The sequence below is a fragment of the Erythrolamprus reginae genome, chromosome 1 (assembly GCF_031021105.1).
Source record: "Erythrolamprus reginae isolate rEryReg1 chromosome 1, rEryReg1.hap1, whole genome shotgun sequence".
In the NCBI taxonomy this organism is placed as follows: domain Eukaryota; kingdom Metazoa; phylum Chordata; class Lepidosauria; order Squamata; family Dipsadidae; genus Erythrolamprus; species Erythrolamprus reginae.
In genome coordinates, this window is record NC_091950.1 from 236,900,968 (window position 1) to 236,921,720 (window position 20,753).

Sequence of the window (20,753 nt, forward strand, 5' to 3'; positions counted from 1 at the left end):
GTATCCTAACATCATATAGATGTGCTGGGCACATGTGCTTTGCACAGGTAGTCCTCAACTTAAAATCATTCATTTAGTGATCGAAGTTATAATGGCAGTGAAAAAAATGACTTAGGATTGTTTTTCAATCATAAAATTGTTTTATGATCTCATGATCAAACTTGGGGCACTTGGCAACTGGATAAATTGGTGACCTTTACACTGTATCAAGGTCATGGAATCACCATTTGTAATCTTTTCAGCTAGCTTCTATGAAGCAAAATCAATGTGGAATTCATTTAACAACCCCACGAGTCATTTAACAATTGCAGTGATTCAGTTCACTGTAGCAAAAAAGACCATAAAATGTGGCAAAACTCACTTAATAAACTACCTTGTTTAGCAATGAAAATTTTGGGCTTGATTGTGGCCATGAGTCGAAGACTAACCTGTAAAGAAGTTAAAGAAGTTCCCCTTATGTGAATAATGATATATTTTAATGTGTTCATAGAGATCATTTTTGTAAGTATACCAGTACTCTTGGGTAAAAAGAGATTGATTTAATGTAATGCTTGGATTTGACATTTGGTTTATTTTGCAAGCAGTTTGAACAATAACAACTTGAAATAGTGACCTTTTAAAATACGTTTCTTGTGGCTTGCTAGACTCAGTTATATCAGTTATAGAAATGACCTATAATGTATCCAAATATCCACAATACATATAACTTTTAAAAATAATTTGCTATTTGGAAGCCAAAGTACCAATAGCAGTTTTATTCCATAATTTTTTTGGGGAAAGGAAGAATTGAGAATTTGTATTTCCTCCAAACATTTTAGCATTGAGAGCACATATGATATTAATTTATAAAATTTATTTACTTAGTTGAGGCTGAGAAGGATGAGCATTAACTTAAAAGTTTTATTGTAAGAGTGAATAAATGTTTTCTTGAAAGTGGGACAAACGTTTTGAAATGTGCTTATTTTTATAGCTGAAAAAGTTGTTGCGGTAACATAATCAGGTAACTGCACTGTTGCTGCTGTCTTGTTTTTAAACCTGAACTCATGACTTAATCATATAATTTCCTTTCAGGGATATGATTTTTAGAAAGAGAACCACTGTTGTGCTAGAGCAGCGTTTCCCAACCGGTGTGCCGCGGCACAGTAGTGTGCCGCGAGACATGGCCAGGTGTGCCGCGAGAAACTCCAGCTGGGCGGGGCGCTGCCAGCGCCCCTGCCTGAGTGTCGTCCTGTGGATGGTCTTGGGCTTCACAGTCGCTTCCTAGTTCCCTCTCCTCCCATCGCCTGTGTCTCCCGCCGTCGCCTCTCACCAAGCCGTCGCCCGTTGCCGTGGGTTCCTCGAGTGGGAGCTGTCGCTTCCCTCCGTCCAGCTCAGCCACGCTGCCGTAGAAAGCACAGAGGTTATTGCCACCGCTTCTGCCTCCACTCAGGGAGCCACCGTGGTCACCGCGCCTTTTCCTCTCGCTCAGCTCAACCACGATGGCTGCCTGAGTGGAGGCAGAGGCGGCGGCAATAACCTCTTGGCGGAGGGGAAGCGCTGACGGGCTCTCCTCCTTCCCCACCCCCGCACTTCTCTCCCACCCTGGCTTTTGCTTCGCCCCATGATTTCCCCGCAATTTCATCCAGGCCACCTCTTGCCTCCTTTTGAACTGCGGGGAAATCTGCGGGCGAAGCAAAAGCCAGGGCGGGAGAGAAGCGCGGGGGTGGGGAAGGAGGAGAGCCCGTCAGCGCTTCCCCTCCGCCAAGCTGCCTGCTTGTCCTCGCGCCTCGTTGCTACCTCCTGCCTTTTTCCAGGGGCCTTTGGAAGGTACCCAGGGAAGGGGGGGGATTGGGGGTGGCTGCAGCGGCTTCTCGTCCTCATCGGGCTGCTAACGCCCGCCCGGCCCCTCTTGCATGCAGCTGAGGCAGGATTTGGAATATCGGGGGTGTGTGCGTGCGGGCTCCGCATCCCCCTGCCACCCGGAACATTTAAAATAAGAAAAACCTTTGCCGGCCTTCGCAGAGAAGAAAGGAAGAGAGAGAAAGAGAGAGAGAGCAAGAGAGACATAGCAAGAGAGGCAGAGAGAGAGAGAGAGAGAGCAAGAGAGACATAGCAAGAGAGGCAGAGAGAGAGAGAGACGGAGAAAGAGAAAGAGAGAGAAAGAAAGAGCTAGCAAGAGAGAGAGAAAGAGAGACAGAGAAAAAGAAAGAGAGACAGAGAGAGAGAAAGAGATAGCAAGAGAGAGAAAAAGAGAGAGAATGAAAGAGAGATAGCAAGAGAGGCAGAGAGAGCAAGGGAGAGAGAAAGACATATAGGGAGGGAAGGAGGGAGAGAGAAAGAGAGCAAAAGAGAGAGGAAGAAAGAAAGAGGGATGGAGAAAGAGAAAGAAGGGAAGGAAGGAAGAGAGAGAAAGAGTGAGGGAGAAATAGAGCGAAATGGAGGAAGATTTTTTTTTTGTCAAAACTTTTCTTTAGCCACCCCCCCCCCCTTTCAGTGTTCCCCAGGATTTTGAAAATGTGAATAATGTGCCGCGGCTCAAAAAAGGTTGGGAAACACTGTGCTAGAGAAATACTTATCCATATCAATTTGAATTCAGGCCATGTCAGGCTGCAAAGTTAACATCCTTGTAAAAAAAGAACACAAAACAAGTAATTTTGGATCATTTGTCCAAAGAAGGAACGTTCATATAAGATGTTAAGTCTGCAACAGAGATGAAATCAAAGGATTTACGGAAATTGAGTTTTATTATTATTATTTGTAAAATTACAGTATATTAGCAGCTCAGTAGTTAGCTGTTAAAAGTGCTTCAAAGAAGTGACGTTCAAATAGAGCTAGCTAAGATGGAAAGAGAGAGAAAATTAACTAAATGAGATTATTTGTTTCACTCTGCAGAGGAAGGAAAGTGATAGTTGCTCTTGAAATTGTAAAGCAGGCAAGAAGAGGAAAGAAGATAATGCTTCTTTATATTCTGTTGAAATGCTGGTACTGTAGAGGAAGCAGTGATGCAGTGGTGAGGAGAGAGGCAGCCAGACTTACGAAAGGATAGAGAGGGCAGAAAACGTAACAGGAGTGAAAGAGGTCTTGATTACATTAGAATGCAACAAAGGGGACTTGGAGTTTTTCATCATCTAGCATACAAGATGTTCTCTTTTCTAAGATAGTAGAAGATGTAATCACATTCTGTTCCCGATTGCTTGTTCTTGCCAACTGTATCGTTTCAGGCAAAACAATGAATGAAAAATAAAATGGGATTAGCAGAGCAAAATTGTGATCAACTCACTCACTTGTCTGTTACTTCCTAGTGTTTCTTCTGAAGGTTAAAAAGCTTATCAAAAGCGGGAGCTTATGTTTTGCATTTCACATACAGGTGAAACTCAAAAAATTAGAATATTGTGCAAAAGTTAATTATTTCAGTAATACAATTTAAAAGGTGAAACTTAATATATGAGAGATACTCATAACATGCAAGGCAAGATAGTTCAAGCTATGTTTTGTAACAATTGTAATAATTGTGATGATTGTGGGTACAGCACATGAAACCCCCAAATCCACCATCTCAGAAAATTAGATCAATAAAGCAAGGATTGTACATAGAACAATATCAGATTTCTGAAAAGTATAAAGCATGCCTCAGTACTTGGTTTATGCCCTTTTTGCAGCAATTACTGCCTCAATGCGGCATGGCATGGAAGCTATCAGCTTGTGGTGCTGCTAAGATGTTATGAAAGACCAGGATGCTTCAATAGCGGCCTTCAGCTCTTCTGCATTGTTAGGTCTCATGTCTCTCATCTTTCTCTTGGCAATGCCCCATAGATTCTCTCTGAGGCTAAGGTTAGGCATGTTTGCTGGCCAATCAAGCACAGTAATCCCATAGTCATTGAACCAGGTTTTGATTTTTTGGGTAGTGTAGGCAGGTGCCGTGTCCTGCTGGAAAGTTGAAGTAAGCATAAAACTTGTCTATAGAAAGAAGCATGACGTACTCCAAAATCTCCTGGTAGACACTGCATTGACCCTAGACTTGAGCATTTTCACTCCAGGATATCTGACTTATATGTATCTTTAGAGAAAACAACAACAACATGAAATTCATATTGAGATGCTTGGGAAATGGAATCATTTTTGTATACAGGGTTGTCCTTGACTTATGACCACAATTGAGCCCAAAATTTACGTTGCTAAGTGAGACATTTTTAAACTGAGTTTTGCCCCATTTTACGACTTTACTTGCCACAATAGTTAAATAAATTATTGCATTTGTTCAGTTAGCAACAAGGTTGTTAAGTGAATCTGGCTTCCCCATTGACTTTGCCTGTCAGAAGGTTGCAAAAGTTGATCATGTGACTCTGGGACACTGCAACTGCCCTAAATGCAAACCAGTTGCCAAGGAGCTGAATTTTGATCACATGAACAAGGGGATGCACTTTTTCAGTGCCATTGTAACTTTGAATAGTCACTAAATGAATTGTTATAAGTTAAGGACTACGTGAGTGGTAATTCTTTTTTTTTTTTTAGGAGAGCCTTAGGAAAGAAAACTAAACTGACAAAAAATTTAAAACCAGCTTTGACTAACCTAGAATAATACAATATATACATATCTTGACGCTTCTCATCTAAATGAGACTTTTCTAAATATGACAATATTACATCTATTACATTGAATGTGTAAGGTCTCACTATCATTAGCACTGTGCAAAGTTATTTTTTTTCAGTAGTTTGCAAATTTCCGATTTGTAAAGTAGAAATTGAAACCAAAGACACTGAGATTAAAATATGCTTTCAGGCCAATAATGCCTAAATATGAATCCAAAATACCAGATTTTCATAAGTAACTATTATTGTTACAATGCCAGATAATATTTAAAATAGTACTACAAGTCCTCGCTACTAGAAAATCACAATTTCTCCAGTTAATGCTAGCAAGAAATACTGGCTGGTAAGACTGTGAATGCTAGACTCAGAAGAAAAAAGTCAAATGGCTTTTAGTTGATATAATGATATTAAACATTTATTTATTGCCTTTCATAACACTAGGCCACAAGAAAACCAATAGGAATTTGGTAGCCATCAATGTGGAATAATGACAATTCAATTAGCTTTTGTTCATAAAAATGGATTTTCAAATTTGTCTAGAAATTGAGATAAGATCAAATAGACTTTCCAAATCAGAATTTGAATTTGCATTGAAGAGCATTAATGCGCATACACGGAAACAAAAAAATATATGCTAAAATCTTGTGCAGAAGCAAAATCTGGTCACCCAGAACCGCACACGAAGCACATCAGTAGTAGCAAGAGCAGCAATCCCTGCCTGCAGTGGACCTGTTCTCTTGTTTCACTAATTAGATTGAAGAGGCAAGGCTCCATCAGTTTAGAGTACATATTTTTGTGCAGTTCCTATTAATAACTTTTTTCTCGCCTGTTCAAATTGTTTTTCTATATTGGTAGAAAAAACACATTTATTTGTAAATCTGAACTTATAAAATTCAGTTCATAAGACATGGTATCTTACTCTCATTTTGTATTGGATACTGAAACCCAAGATTTTATTTTTCTATTGTTGAAAATTATATAGTAAGAAGTGATCTTGTGGATGAGAATGATGATGATGGTGAAGCAAATGAATACGACTTGAATGACAGTTTTATAGATGATGAAGAGGAGGAAGAGTGTGATCCTACTGATGAAGATTCTGATTGGGAACCAGATTGTCAAGACAATGATGTTGAAGAGATGGACATGCTTCTCAAAGAAGCACAGAATTTTGTTAAAACGAAGAACTAAGTGCATTCAACTTCAGTTTATAAACTTTATATATTAGTTTATAAAGTCTCATTCAAAATATGAAACATGTATTCCATTAGGTGATAATGTCACTTTTTAAATAGTGACTTACTTCAGTTTACTCCATAAAATCGGATTATATATGTACATTTTCAAAATTTCATGACTCCATAGTTGATAATGCTTGTGAAAAAATCTTACGTGTTAGGGAGTACACTTAAGATTGCTGGATTAATATATTTTTTGTGGTGATAGATATGGCTTTGTGACTTAAAATGATGAATGTTTTCCTAAACTTTGTATTAACACATTTCATTGCACATATGGACAAATATTGATAATTGCACTAGTTTGGATTTAATTTCTTTATTCTGTCAGATTGATAATAAACTATAATTAGTGACTGCATTTTCTTATAATATATTGTTTAACATTATAAATGGGATTTCTATTTGAGAAGAAAGTATATAAATTTATTCTGAAAGACAATTACCGTATTTTTAGGAGTATAAGATACACCTTTACCCCCCAAAGAAGGTGAAAACTTGGACATACACCAAATGTAGCCCCATGCAGCCACCCCTACTCTTTGGTCTCTGCCTGTCAACAATTTACTTCCTTACAGCAAATAGCAGCAGAGCCTGATTAGCACAAGCCACTAATTATCTGCCTCCGGACACTCAGCTGATAGATTGAAGTTGCTGGCAAGCTCACATTCTAAAATGAAAGTGAAACTAAAGCTGCACAGAGGCAAATTGCTGAAGGGAGAGGCAAAGAGTGCAACAGTAAACTTTGACAGACATTAGTTTCCAAAGTATAGTACTTTCTTAAGTCAGAACTGTATTGCAAGACCCTTACAGTTATGAATCTTATATTTAAAGAGTCGGGAGTCAGTAGCTCTTCGTGTCTTGTGTTAAACCATAGCATGATTTGTATGATTTTGGCACCTCATGTTGTGCAAATTCAGCATTTCTGGACTTTGTGGCTTAGAGTAAGGTGGGAATCTAGCCAGTGTTTTTTGGACAGTTTCCAAGTCACAAAAAGAATACTGCAAGCTTTATTTTATTTGAGCTTTGTTTTCAGAGCTTTTAATAGTGGTTTTAAGAGGTATGCACAATTTATTTTTTATTCTATTTAACTCATGGGATAAAAGAAAAGAAAATATTGTTTATTCTCCCACTCCCATTCTCAGTACTAAAACATTATTAGGGTGGGGACAATTCCATTTGTTCCTTTTGAAAGAATCAAAAAAGAGAAATAACTTATAGTAATAGGAGAGGAGCAAATAAAACATTCGTCTCTCATAGGGAGGAAGGTGTAAGAAATATAAGATGCAAAGGGACACAATTAGAAAATTAAAGTTGTTCCAGCACAATGTATGTTGCCCATCTTAACTGGCTGAGACAAATAAGCATTAATTGCCCCATTTGTATCAGCTTATTGAATATTTAGGACTGAGGGAAATTTGAATTTGAGCAAGATTTTTAATCTAGTATATTGTGATGTTTTATCCTCATTGCAAATTACTTCTATGGTTCTATTTAGGCATTTGAGGAATCATTCAATTTCTCATGAAATATTTTTGAGTAATATATAATATGGTACATAGAACAGTAATGAATTGATAAGGGGAAAGGGATGATAATTTAATGCATTATATTTTTTTAAAATATTCTCAGCTAAGAAATTAAATGCAAAATTAGAGTTCATAACATAAAAAGGCAGTTCTTAAACCTAAAAGAAAAATGTCAATGTGATGTGATTGGAATAAAAATCAAAGTATAGTGTATATGCCATTTCTAGAAATCTCATCCAGCTCAAGTCATTTGGAATGTTCAGTATGGCTGCACCAGATAGTTTGTTGAGTTACTATATGGTATTTTCAGCAAAAAGAAAAATGATTCAATAGCCCCAATTTTTAAATAAATGTGCGTGTGTATAAATAAATAACACATGGAAAGTAAAAACTGCCTTTTCCAATACGCAGTTTTATTTTGCACAGTGAAAGATCAAAGGCTGCTTCTGCCAAATAAAGTTATGTGATAGGAACTATATTTGTAATATGAAGGAATAAAAAAGACATCATAAAATACAGTGAATTGAAGTGAATCTCATCACATCTCGTATTAATTACTGAATGGAAATCTATGTTTAATTTATGCAAAAAAAAGGGATTTGGTCCAATTTTTTTTAGTGGAGAACGTTCCCTAGGAATTTTATGCTATAATAAAGGAATAAAAATTCAACCTAAAACCTTTAAATATTTCAAACTATTATTGAGATAATTAACATTAACTCTGATTAACTGCCATTTACCAAAAAAGATAAAATGATATCACTTGTATAATGAAATAAATTAGGATAGAGTTTTCCGGTTTATCTATAAAACATAAGTGTCTATGTACATCAGACTCATATCCACTGCCTGATTAACTCAAATATTGTTTATGTTTTCAACATTTCTAATGAAACAACTATACAAATTTCCTTTTCAATAGATGTCTCCTCGTGGAATAATTTGTCTTACATTCCAAAATATCTAGGGTGCAGAAGGATTAACTAGGCAGAAAGGAAAGATGGGAGCAAAAAACCTCCCAAACAGTTTATGTAATAGAATTAGCACATACAATTTCATTGTGTAAATGTGTTTTAAAATGGCTGCCAGTAATTCAAAGTTTGGTCACAACTGTCTGTACCCATTTAATCAGGTTGTTAGAGCAGGGTTTTTTAAACTTCTTCATTTTGCAGAACATGTTTGCTAAAACAAAAAAATCCTCAGAATCTCTGGTTAACAAAGGGGGCTTCTGAAAGTTAGCTAACAAGCTTTCCTCTTTAAACTACCGTATTTTTCGGAGTATAATATGCACTTTTTCCCTCCCTAAAAGAGGCTAAAAATTCAGATGATGATTATTATTATTATTATTGTTGTTATTGTTATTATTGTTATTTATTAGATTTGTATGCCGCCCTTCTCCAAAGACTCGGATGTGACTTATACTCTGAATACTGCTTTTTTTTAAAAGCTTTTTCCCCCCAGCCCTAACCAGGTGCTAACAATGTTCCCAGCTCTTACTTTTTGCAATCTCTTTCATTATTATTCTCTGCTAAGAATGTTTTCCAAGCCCTGTCTTTGCAGTTTTTTCCATTGCTCTAACTTGCTCCAAATGTTTCTTTCCAGCCTAATCAGGTGCTAATAATGTTCCCAGTACTTACCTGCTTCCAAGCTCTTTCACTATTACTCTCTGAATAATGTTTTTCAAACCCTGTCTTTGTAGGTTTTTTTATTGTTCTACTTGCTCCAAATGTTTCTTTCCATCCCATACCAGGTGCCAACAATGCTCCCAGCTCTTACCGGCTTGCAAGATCTTTCATTGTTATTCTCTGCTAAGAATGTTTTCCAAGCCTTAAGTCTTTGCAATTTTTTTTTCATTGTTCTACTTGCTCAGAATTTTTCTTTCCAGCCCTAATAGGTTCTAACAATGTCCCCAGCTCTTACTGGCTTGCAAGCTCTTTCATTGTTACTCTCCCCAAATAAGGTTTTTTTTTAAAGCCCTAACCAGGGGATAAAATAATGTGCTGAAACTGAACACACTAGGGATGCTAGCCAGATGAATGTCTGGTAAGCAGATTCTTTTCCTTATTTTCCTCCCCTAAAACTAAGGTGTGTCTTATACTCTGGTGCATCTTATAAATCTCTGCAAGGAACTGGTGGAACAGAACCTTTTCTACAAATGACTAAATCTTTGTCCCTTGTGGAGAAATTATTTTTAAGAGTTCCTTTAAAAAACAGTTTTCTCTCTCTTAGTTGCTTGCAGAGAATTCCCCTTCCCCCTTTTCCATGGAATCCATTCAGATCTTGTGGATCCCTTGGCTTTATGGGACCCAGTGTGAAAACCTCCATTAGAAGGCCATGCCTTTGAAACCAGCAGTTGTTACACTTTTGGAAAGGTGCCCAGAATGTAGGCATGGTGAGCATTAACTTTAGTGTCAGAATTGTTCCATCATTTTAATTAATTTTGCAGTTTTAATGTCTTTTGCAGGGGGGCATTGTCCAATTCAACAACTTCATACTGAGAGTGTCAGTCTTGGGTAAGAGTTTTATCTGAAAGAAAAGGAGCACTATTACTCACAGATAAATGGGTCATAGATTATGTCTTATCAACTCTTCCTTGCTTGGATGATTTTATATAATTAAGCAAAAGTATTCCAAGACAATGGAATATACACTTAACACTTAATATTCCTACAGATAACATTGCTATCTATCAGCTGTTAATTGCAGTGCTAGTCTTCATTGTATTGTGGGAGTATAATGCTTTTGCATTGAAGCCTGGAGCTTGAGCTAATATAGTATATAAATTTTAATTTTTGTACTTTTTATTTGAGTCCTTTTGCAAGAAAGTGTGATTTCTTTCATTAACAGAAGAAGGGGCAATTACTTTTCAACAGACCACATTTTCTCTTTCCCCAGATAAGAGCAAGTCTGGTTTTGCAATATTGATTTCTCTGGTCTCACTGACTTTTATTTATCCTGATAGCAGCTGAATTTCCTGATGCTTACAACCATGACCCTCTGTACTCTCTTTCCTCCTGTTCTTTTCCATGAATTTCTGTAGCACGGAAAGAAGTGACCAAGAGAATTGCTGTGATCTATTTCAATATTTGGTGACAGTCTGTTCTACTGAAGCAAATCACAATTACCAATTTGTTATTGGATAAGGTGATCTGTCAAGATGTTTTTAACTAACTGGTATATTTTTTAAAAAAAGAAATCTGCTCATTACTAGATTTGCAGAGTTTGGGGGAAAAGGGAGCTGAAGCAACCATAGTGTATGCACCATGTCTTCAAACTACATATCCTTTAATCATCTTTTACTTTCTCTACTTTTTGAGTGAGATTTCTTGGTTTTGCCTCTGCTGTACAACATAGCGGAAAAGTGTAGGTTTATATTTGCTGTCTTGAATATGTGTGTGTGAGAGAGAAAGAGATTTTAAGAGAAATAATCCTTGAAATTAACTTTTCTGATACATGTACACTGGGCACAATTATTAGGCAAGTTGTATTTTGGAGTATTAATTTTATTATTGAACAACTACAGTTCTCTTGGTCCATACAAAATGTAAATAAACCTCAAACCTGAATATTTAAGAAAGTAAAAGTGAGGTTATGGCTTTCTTAGGAGAATATCTATGTGTGCACAATTATTGGCAACACCTAGTATGCAGAATTAAATTATTTTTTTCAGTGTCAGTTAAATCTCTTTTTTAGCCCATTTTGCCTGAGGAAACGAATCTGTGTAATAAATTATGCACACCTTGATATAGGGTATTGAAATCCTTAGGCCACATCACCTGCTTATATTCACTAAGCATTCAAGTTTATATAGCTTGAACGTGGCAAATATGCATACAAAGGATGATATGGTCAAAATACTCAACTTGCCTAATAATTGTGCACACGGTGTATTTATTTTTCCATCTAATCACAATTCTCCAAATTTCTGATGATGATGTACTTTTTAAAGCATTTTGTCTCTCCAGCCTGACTTTGACAATATTTTCCACCACTTCATTTGGGTGAAATAGATGCTCCATAAAAATGTTTCTTCGGTTTGAAGAAAAAGTGGAAATAATATGGTGCCAAGTCTGAACTCTAAAGCAATGGGTTAGGACACTGAAATCCAACTTTGTAATTTATTTATTTATTAGATTTGTATGCCGCCCCTCTCCGTAGACTCGGGGCGGCTAACAACAGCAAAAAGACTATGAACAAATCTAATATTAAAAGTACAGTAGTCCCTCACCTATCGCGGGAGTTACGTTCCAGACCTTGCCGCGACAGGTGAAATCCGCGATGGGGAATTTATCCTCCTTCCCACCAGCTCCGGATGCCTGGAGGCGAGCAACGGCCGGCTAACCTTCCCCCCCCACTACTACTTACTCTGTTCTTTGCAGAAGTTCGGCCAAATGTTGTGTTTTTTGCCTTGCCCCGGCTGTAAAGTCCCTGGTGAGCTGCCCCGACTGTTTCTTTTTTTCTCTCTCTCTCTCTTCCGCCCTCGAGCACTTCCTCTTCCGCCCTCGAGCCCAGTCTGGAAATCCCCGCCGCGTCGCGTTCCTTTCTTTTTTTTCCTTTCGGCACTGGCGAGGGGGATCGAACGAGGGGACGGGCCTCCGCCGGAGCTCAGTCCCCGCCCTGCTTATCATTTGGGAGTCCCGCTGGGGGATTCTAGCGCTTGTTTGTGTGGTAAAATCATTCAAATGAAGCTGACTTCAAAACCCGCGATGAAGTGAAGCCGCGGCAGGTGAAGCGCGATAGAGCGAGGGACTACTGTAATGTAAAAAAACCAAAAAAAAACCCAATTCAAGAAACCAATCATACATACAGACATACCATGCATAAATTTTATAAGCCTAGGGGGAAGGGAATATCTCAATGCCCCCATGCCTGACGACAGAGGTGGGTTTTAAGGAGCTTACGAAAGGCAAGGAGGGTGGGGGCAACTCTGATATCTGGGGGGAGTTGGTTCCAGAGGCTCGGGGCCACCACAGAGAAGGCTCTTCCCTTGGGTCCTGCCAAATGACATTGTTTAGTCGACGGGACCAGGAGAAGGCCAACTCTGTGGGACCTAACTGGTCGCTGGGATTTGTGCAGCAGAAGACGGTCCCGGAGATATTCTGGTCTGATGCCATGAAGGGCTTTATAGGTCATAACCAACACTTTGAATTGTGACCGGAAACCGATCAGCAACCAATGCAGACTGCGGAGTGTTGGTGTGACATGGGCATACTTAGGAAAGCCCATGATTGCTCTCGCAGCTGCATTCTGGACAATCTGAAGTTTCCGAACACTTTTCAAAGGTAGACCCATGTAGAGAGCATTACAGTAGTCGAGCCTCGAGGTGATGAGGGCATGAGTGGCTGTAATTGCCTATTGGATGGACTTACATTCCATAAATTAACATTTTCTTTCTGGCTCCTAGTGATGAGCTGAAGTTTCCCTACTGTCATGATTCACCATTTTCATTGTAGCATGACAACAATTGGTTGCAAATTACCGGCTTTTAAAGATTTTATCTATACTGTCAACATACAAAGTTTCTGATATTGAGACCATCAATAATGTGACCCACACATTTCTGTGAACTGCCAAGCTTGACGAGCATTTCTCTGAGTGATGCACTGATGTTCTTATTTAGTTAATATTTCTCATATGAAACTCATTGATTGCTGTCAGAGATCATCTGCTTGGCTTTTAATCACATGTCAGTTCTTTCCAATTTAATAGCTTCACATTTTATGGTCCAGAAACACAAAGTACATAGGTCAATACATCATCACTAAAAACAAACTGCATTTACCAATGAGTTTCAATTGTAGCGATTTATTTAGCAATCAGTCATATTTGTTAAAGGGTTCATTGCCAGTTTCCAATTTATTATAATTGCAGCACATCCTTTTATTACAACAACGGCCCCACCCATAATCTGTTGGTGGCTTACAATATTGGAAGCATTACTTTTCAGTCAACTATGACATACTTTTCTTTGTTGCAACAATGGAGGAACATAACAATTGGACAAAGAATTGAGGCCTCTATAAAAGACATTAAATTGAAAGGCACAGCCATAAGAAGTAAAATTTTAGAGCTGCGGTTCTTCTCCACTTTCTTCTCCAAATAAAAATAAAGAGGGAAATCTTTATTCCTTCCTTCCAAGTGGCTTACAAATATTTTTTTAAAAAATTCTTAACAGGAAAGGGAATTGAAAATTGTTATTTTTGAAGTATATGAATATGTCAGGTGTGATCAACCAGATTCATATATGAAGAGTTCAGTTAGCTGTTTTATTGCACAAGCCTACACACAGGAATCTTCTAGGATTGATAGTTTGCACCTGGATAAGATTAGATAAGGTTCAAAGGGGTTGAAGATTAGACTTCACACTTTTGCCCATGTAGGGATTCCAAATTATTTCCCAATTTGACTCTCCCCCCCCCCTTGGCCAGTCTTTATTCAACAGGATCAGAGATAGAGTGCAATACTATTGAAGTCTTAAGGCTTGTCATAGTTTATTTGATGTTGTTGTCAAATATAAAAGTTTTATTCTGCTTTCAAGATTCTGTACAGCATTTCAATCTTTTTTTTCCTTTTGAATATACATATCAGATATTGTGATCTGAGTGAAATCAGATTTATCATGCTGCTTGTTTTGATGTTTTCTCTCAAACATCAATGCATCAAGCAGTACATAACAAGAACGTGGTGTTGAAAATAACATCAGCTTTGAATGTCATTTCATCTCTTAACTACAGGTAGTTTTGATTTGTGGCTGGTTGCTTAGCAACCCTTCATTATCACAGACCTCTGTGATGGTATTTACAATTCAGTTCCAAAGTTCTGATGACCTCCCTCCTCCCTCATCTCTGATATCACATAACTGTATGTTGGATGTTCAGCAACTAGCCCATATTTATAGCTGTTTTCAGGTGTGTGGCGACTTTTTACAAAGTTTCGCCAAAAATTAGCAATTACTTCCAGTTTTCAGCAAAAGAAACCCATAATGAACTGAGTGTGATCTTATTTACAATGGTCATGACTTACAACCATGATGGACAGGCTTTGGATGGATTACCAATAGATACTCTGAGGTCCTAACTATTGATAAAGTGCTTTTTCTCAGCTGTTCATTTAACCAAATATATGTTGGCCCATTCCCCATTATAAAAAGTGATATGCAGGGAATTTTTTTTCATGACAAAATAGCAATAGAATTTTTGATAATATCTTGAAAGCCACACTATTATTCCCTAATAGCACTGTTAGAATGTTTCAGAAATCATATCACTATAGTAAATCAATATTCAACTTAGATGACTGATACTTATTGGTTATTTTCTTTTTTTACTTGTTGGCGATTCTGTCTAGTTCAATTGTCTACCTTTCAAGAAACAGAGCCAGTTTGGTCTAGCAGTTAAGGCACCAGGCTGGAGAGTAAGAAACTCAGTTCAAGTCCCACCTTAGCCATGAAAGTCAGCTGGGTAACTTTGGGCCAGTCACACTCTCAGCCGATCTACCCCACAGGGTGGTTGTGGGGAAAATAGGAGGAGGAAGGTGTGTTGAATATGTTCATGTCCTTGAGTTACAGTATTTGTAAAAAATAATAAAGGCAGGATATAAACAAACCAAAATTTCTGAGACCACAGGAAATCCAAATAATGTCTATTCTGTAAATTTATAAATGAATAGAATAGAATAGAATAGATTTTTTTTGGCCAAGTGTGATTGAACACACAAGGAATTTCTCTTGGTGCATATGCTCTCAGTGTACATAAAAGAAAAGATAAAAATCGTAAGGTACAACGCTTAATGATAATCTAGGTACAAATAAGCAATAAAATCATATTAGGAACCAGTCAATATAAATTGTAAGGATACACAAAGTTACAGTCACATAATCATTTATGGGAGGAGATGGGTAATGGGAATGGCGAGAAGATTATTTTTTTTAATAAAATAATTTTTATTTACATATATACAATGAGACAATAACGACAAACAGTACATTTACATAAAAAATTGAAAAAACAAGCAAGAGATATGTTTCTTCTGTCCTCCTGTAGTAGGGACTGTTGACAGCGTCCTCAGGGAAGAATTAGTAACAGCTATACGCAAACAAAAAAATAATAAATCTCCCGGCCCAGATGGAATCCCGGCAGAATATTACAAAGAATTAGGAGACATTTTAAAAGACCTGATGTTAGAAATATTCAATGAGGTTTTAAATTTAGGGAAAATGCCAAACTCATGGACAGATTCTTTGATAACTTTAATCCCCAAAGACAAAAACAGGAATGGTGAGAAGATTAATAGTAGTACAGACTTAGTAAGTATTTTGACAATTTTGAGGGAATTATTTGTTTAGTAGAGTAATGGCGTTTGGGGGGAAAACTGTTCTTGTGTTTAATTATTCTGGTGTGCAGTGCTCCATAGCGTCATTTTGAAGCTAGGAGTTGAAGCAGTTTGTGTCCAGGATGTGAGGTGTCTGTAAATATTTTCACCGCCCTCTTTTTGACTCGTGCAGTATACAGGTCCTCAGTGGAAGGCAGGTTGGTAGCAATTGTTTTTTCTGCAGTTCTAATATGGATATACAAGGAAAAAAGAAATGAATGAGATGCAAAATACTTGACCTGAGCAAAACGGTACAGACTTTTCTGAGTAATGTCAGTTATAGGCAATAAATGACACTTTGGATGTTACCAGTTTATAACTCCCATCATCCATTCCTAATAAGGCCAATGATAAAGGATAACGATAGATGTTGTGTGACACTACCTGATGTCCATGAAGTTTGAAATGATTGGTAAAATAAGTACTGCCATTTGTGGAATGCTGCATGCCTCAAAGGGAGAAGAAGAGAGTTAAAGCTATGAGGTCTCCTTCCATGGGCAATTCTTTGTGCCTTTGAAAAGCATACAGCATGTGAAGCCATGTAGCATAAACCAGCGTTATGACTTCTTCATACTTTCTCCTTCCATTATGACATTGCCATTGACCCCATATGTTTTTGTTGAATGCAATGGATTTTCTATTTATGAAATAAGCAACCTCCAGTTCATTGTGCAGATTGTAATCTTCAGGGATATTAATTGCCACATTTTAAGGGGATAAATATGCATCCATTTGAAATATTTATAGATTGCTTCATAAAGTATTTCATTTGAGGTTCTAGGAAGCAAAATATTTCAAAAGAATGAAATGCACTATTACTTTTCCAGCAACAGCTGGTCCACTTGCATTCACCTTACCGAGTGCACAAATTACATTGTGTGAAATAAATTGTTGACCAGACAAAACAAGATTAGAACTGCAGTTAACTTTGGGGTGAGGTCAGCAGAATTATAACTACAGAGCAATGACCTTCAGCAGTCCAATGAAGTATAACACATTTTCAAAACCAGGAGAAAGTGTAATAGTCAACAGTCCTGAGGATTATTTCAATGGAGTGAATACTTAAAAGATGAATTCTTGCCATATGATAAATATAATGTTATGTTGCTCTACTTTACACAGTAACAAAATTATGGAAATATGTAAACCAATAGCATCTTGCCTCATTTTAATCATAATAAAGTGAATGTTTTCACATACTTTCTGATTATTAGAACAACAATCTATTCCTGCTTTAAAATTGATATTTATATCCACAGATATATGGTTACATAATTGGATCTGATTTTCACATTATTTGTTTTTTGTAATTAAAAGAATATTGTAAGATTTAGTATATGTTCTTCCAAGTAGAGCCAGAAACAAACTTGGGTCAGATTCAAGTTCCACTAATTTCACTTGGAAACAAGGTGTGAATAAGTATCATTGTTTAATTTACAAATGGACATCTTATACAAATGGACATAGCATGTACAGCAGCAATAGATTTATATAGCAGTATAAAATCACTAAAAAAAATCTGAAAATCCCAGGTAAGGAGATGAGTTTGAATTAATCGTAAACTATGACAGATATATGTATATACCTATATAATGAAGTTAATATACTGCTCAAAAAAATAAAGGGAACACTCAAATAGCACGTCCTAGATCTGAATGAATGAAATATTTTCATTGAATACTTTGTTCTGTACAAAGATGAATGTGCACAACAGAAATTGATTGTCAATCAGTGTTGCTTCCTAAGTGGACAGTTTGATTTCACAGAAGTTTGATTTACCTGGAGTTATATTGTGTTGTTTAAGTGTTCCCTTTATTTTTTTGAGCAGTGTATATTACAGTATATTCTGCTAAAGTATTGGTCATGTTTTTACATATTTAGTAATAACATTTTAGTAAAGTCTTACAATAAGTTCCTTATTTTAGATTTCTTCTGATCATTAATGCTGGCACCTAAAATGATGAATTATCAAGGCTCCCCTTTAGTGGGATTGAAAAAATTCTCTCCCAATTACAAATATTTTTAAAAAGAAAACTCTTTTAACTCTCTTGTTCTATGATTGCCACTGAACCAACTACAACCCATCTATTGATAAATTTTTGTTATTGGCACATTGAAAAGTAATCCTGCATTTATCAACACATCTTAATTGAAGTGGGGCAAGGAGGATAGAAAAGCTTATACAGCTGGTTGACTCAGAAATTTAGCTTTCTAGTAGATCTCAAGGATGAAGGCGAGAAGGGCTGTTTTTTGCAATTGTAACAAAAGACAGGCAATTAGTTTTGAATTTTGGATCAAACATGACAAATGTATGCCAGCCACACCAAAAGCCAACTTTTTTTCATTTTAGCTCTTCAGCTATTACACAATCTTCTATTCATTAATACCGTAATCACATTTTAGGACTGGTCAGTGAACAAACAGGTTATTTTGACTTTCAATAAAATCATGAAAGAGTTAAACCCCTTTGCTTTGCTTAATTAATCATTGCTCTTAATTTCATATATGTACAATTAGCACAGGTGCCCCCCAAGGCTGTGTACTCTCACCACTTCTCTTCTCTCTATACACTAATGACTGCATCTTATACGATCCATCTGTTAAACTACTGAAGTTTGCAGATGATACAACAGTGATCGGACTCGTTCGAGACAATGATGAATCCGCATACAGACGGGAAGTTGAACAACTATCCTTGTGGTGTGACCAGAACAATCTAGAACTGAACACACTCAAAACCGTAGAAATGGTGGTAGACTTTAAGAGAAACCCTTCCACCCTTCCACCTCTCACAATACTAGACAACACAGTATCAACAGTAGAGACCTTCAAATTTCTAGGTTCTATCATATCTCAAGACCTAAAATGGTCACCTAACATCAAAAACATCATCAAAAAGCACAACAAAGAATGTTCTTTCTGCACCAGCTCAGGAAGCTCAAACTGCCCAAGGAGCTGCTGATTCAGTTCTACAGAGGAATCATTGAGTCTGTCACTACAAAACGTCGCTACAGAGCACTGCACACCAAGACAACTAGACACAAGAACAGTTTTTTCCCAAACGCCATCACTCTACTAAACAAATAATTCCCTCAACACTGTCAGACTTTCTACTAAATCTGCACTTCTATTCTACTAGTTTTTCTCATCATTCCTATCACCCATTTCCTCCCATGTTGACTGTATGACTGTAACTTGTTGCGTATATCCTAAGATTTTTATTAATATTGCTTCTTCATTGCTTATTTGACCCCTATGACAATCATTAAGTGTTGTACCACATGATTCTTGACAAATGTATATTTTATTTTATGTACGTTGAGAGCATATGCACCAAGACAAATTCCTTGTGTGTCCAATCACACTTGGCCAATAAAAATTCTATTCTATTCTACATATAGCTATTTTTGAAACAATTTCTATTCAGTAATTGTACAAATGCCATGAGGAAAACTGTTTAAAATGAAAACTCACAGAGCATCTCCAGATAACATTCCCATTAACAAAGTCATTGAAAATTTCTGTTAATATAATAGTATTATGAACTATCAGATGCAAATGTTTTTCAGCTTCAGGTCACCCAATATTACTGTATACAGTGATCCCTCGATTTTCGCGATCTCGATCTTCGCGAAACGCTATATCGCGATTTTTCAAAAAATATTAATTAAAAATATTTTCCTACCCGATGACGTCACTCTCTTCCTTTCTCATCTTTCTTTCTCTCTCTCTTTCTCTATCTTGCTTCTTCCTCTCTCACACTCTCTTCCTCCCTCTCTCATCTCTTTCTTTCCTTCTCTCTCTTTCTCTATCTCTCCCCCTCTTGCTCTTGAGCGGCGGGCGGCGGGCGAGCAGCGGGCGAGCGGCGGGCGGGCAGCAGCGAGGAGCTGAAGATCGGGGTTTCCCCTTTGCGTGGGCGGCGGGGAAGACCCAGGGAAGGCTCCTTCGGCCGCCCAGCAGCTGATCTGCTCGGCAGCGCCGCAGCAGCGAGGAGCCGAAGATCGGGGTTTCCCCTTTGCGTGGGCGGCAGGGAAACCCCGATCTTCGGCTCCTCGCTGCTGCGGCACTGCCAAGCAGATCAGCTGCTGGGCGGCTGAAGGAACCTTATTTATTTATTTATTTATTTATTATTTATTTATTACTTAGATTTGTATGCCGCCCCTCTCCGAAGACTCGGGGCGGCTCACAACATGTAAAAACAAATCATAAGCAATCAGACAAATTTAAAATATTTAAATATTTAAAAACCCCATATGCTAACAGACACACACACAGACATACCATGCATAAATTAAACGTGCCCAGGGGGAGATGTTCAGTTCCCCCATGCCTGACGGCAAAGGTGGGTTTTAAGGAATTTACGGAAGGCAGGAAGAGTAGGGGCAGTTCTAATCTCCGGGGGGAGTTGGTTCCAGAGGGCCGGTGCCGCCACAGAGAAGGCTCTTCCCCTGGGGCCCGCCAACCGACATTGTTTAGTTGACGGGACCCGGAGAAGGCCCACTCTGTGGGACCTAATCGGTCGCTGGGATTCGTGCGGCAGGAGGCGGTCTCGGAGATATTCTGGTCCGATGCCATGAAGGGCTTTAAAGGTCATAACCAACACTTTGAATTGTGACCGGAAATTGATCGGCAGCCAATGCAGACTGCGGAGTGATGGTGAAACATGGGCATACCTAGGTAGGCCCATGACTGCTCTCGCAGCTGCATTTTGCACGATCTGAAGTTTCCGAACACTTTTCAAAGGTAGCCCCATGTAGAGAGCATTACAGTAGTCGAACCTCGAGGTGATGAGGGCATGAGTGACTGTGAGCAATGAGTCCCGGTCCAGATAGGGCCGCAACTGGTGCACCAGGCGAACCTGGGCAAACGCCCCCCTCTCCACAGCTGAAAGGTGTTGTTCTAATGTGAGCTGTGGATCGAGGAGGACGCCCAAGTTGCGGACCCTCTCTGAGGGGGTCAATAATTCCCCCCCCCCAGGGTAATGGATGGACAGATGGAATTGTCCTTGGGAGGCAAAACCCACAGCCACTCCGTCTTATCCGGGTTG

General features: G+C 38.1%; 1 protein-coding gene across 1 annotated transcript in view; it reads left to right on the plus strand.

Moving 5' to 3' along the window:
- Nucleotides 1–6,168, plus strand: part of APLF (aprataxin and PNKP like factor) — a 30,813-nt gene extending 24,645 nt beyond the window's left edge. Inside the window, exon 9 of the mRNA XM_070732585.1 lies at nucleotides 5,552–6,168. Within this exon, the coding sequence (XP_070588686.1) occupies nucleotides 5,552–5,760 (209 nt within the window). The 3' untranslated portion in view covers nucleotides 5,761–6,168. The remainder of the gene's footprint in view (nucleotides 1–5,551) is intronic.
- The last annotated feature ends 14,585 nt before the right edge of the window (nucleotides 6,169–20,753 follow it).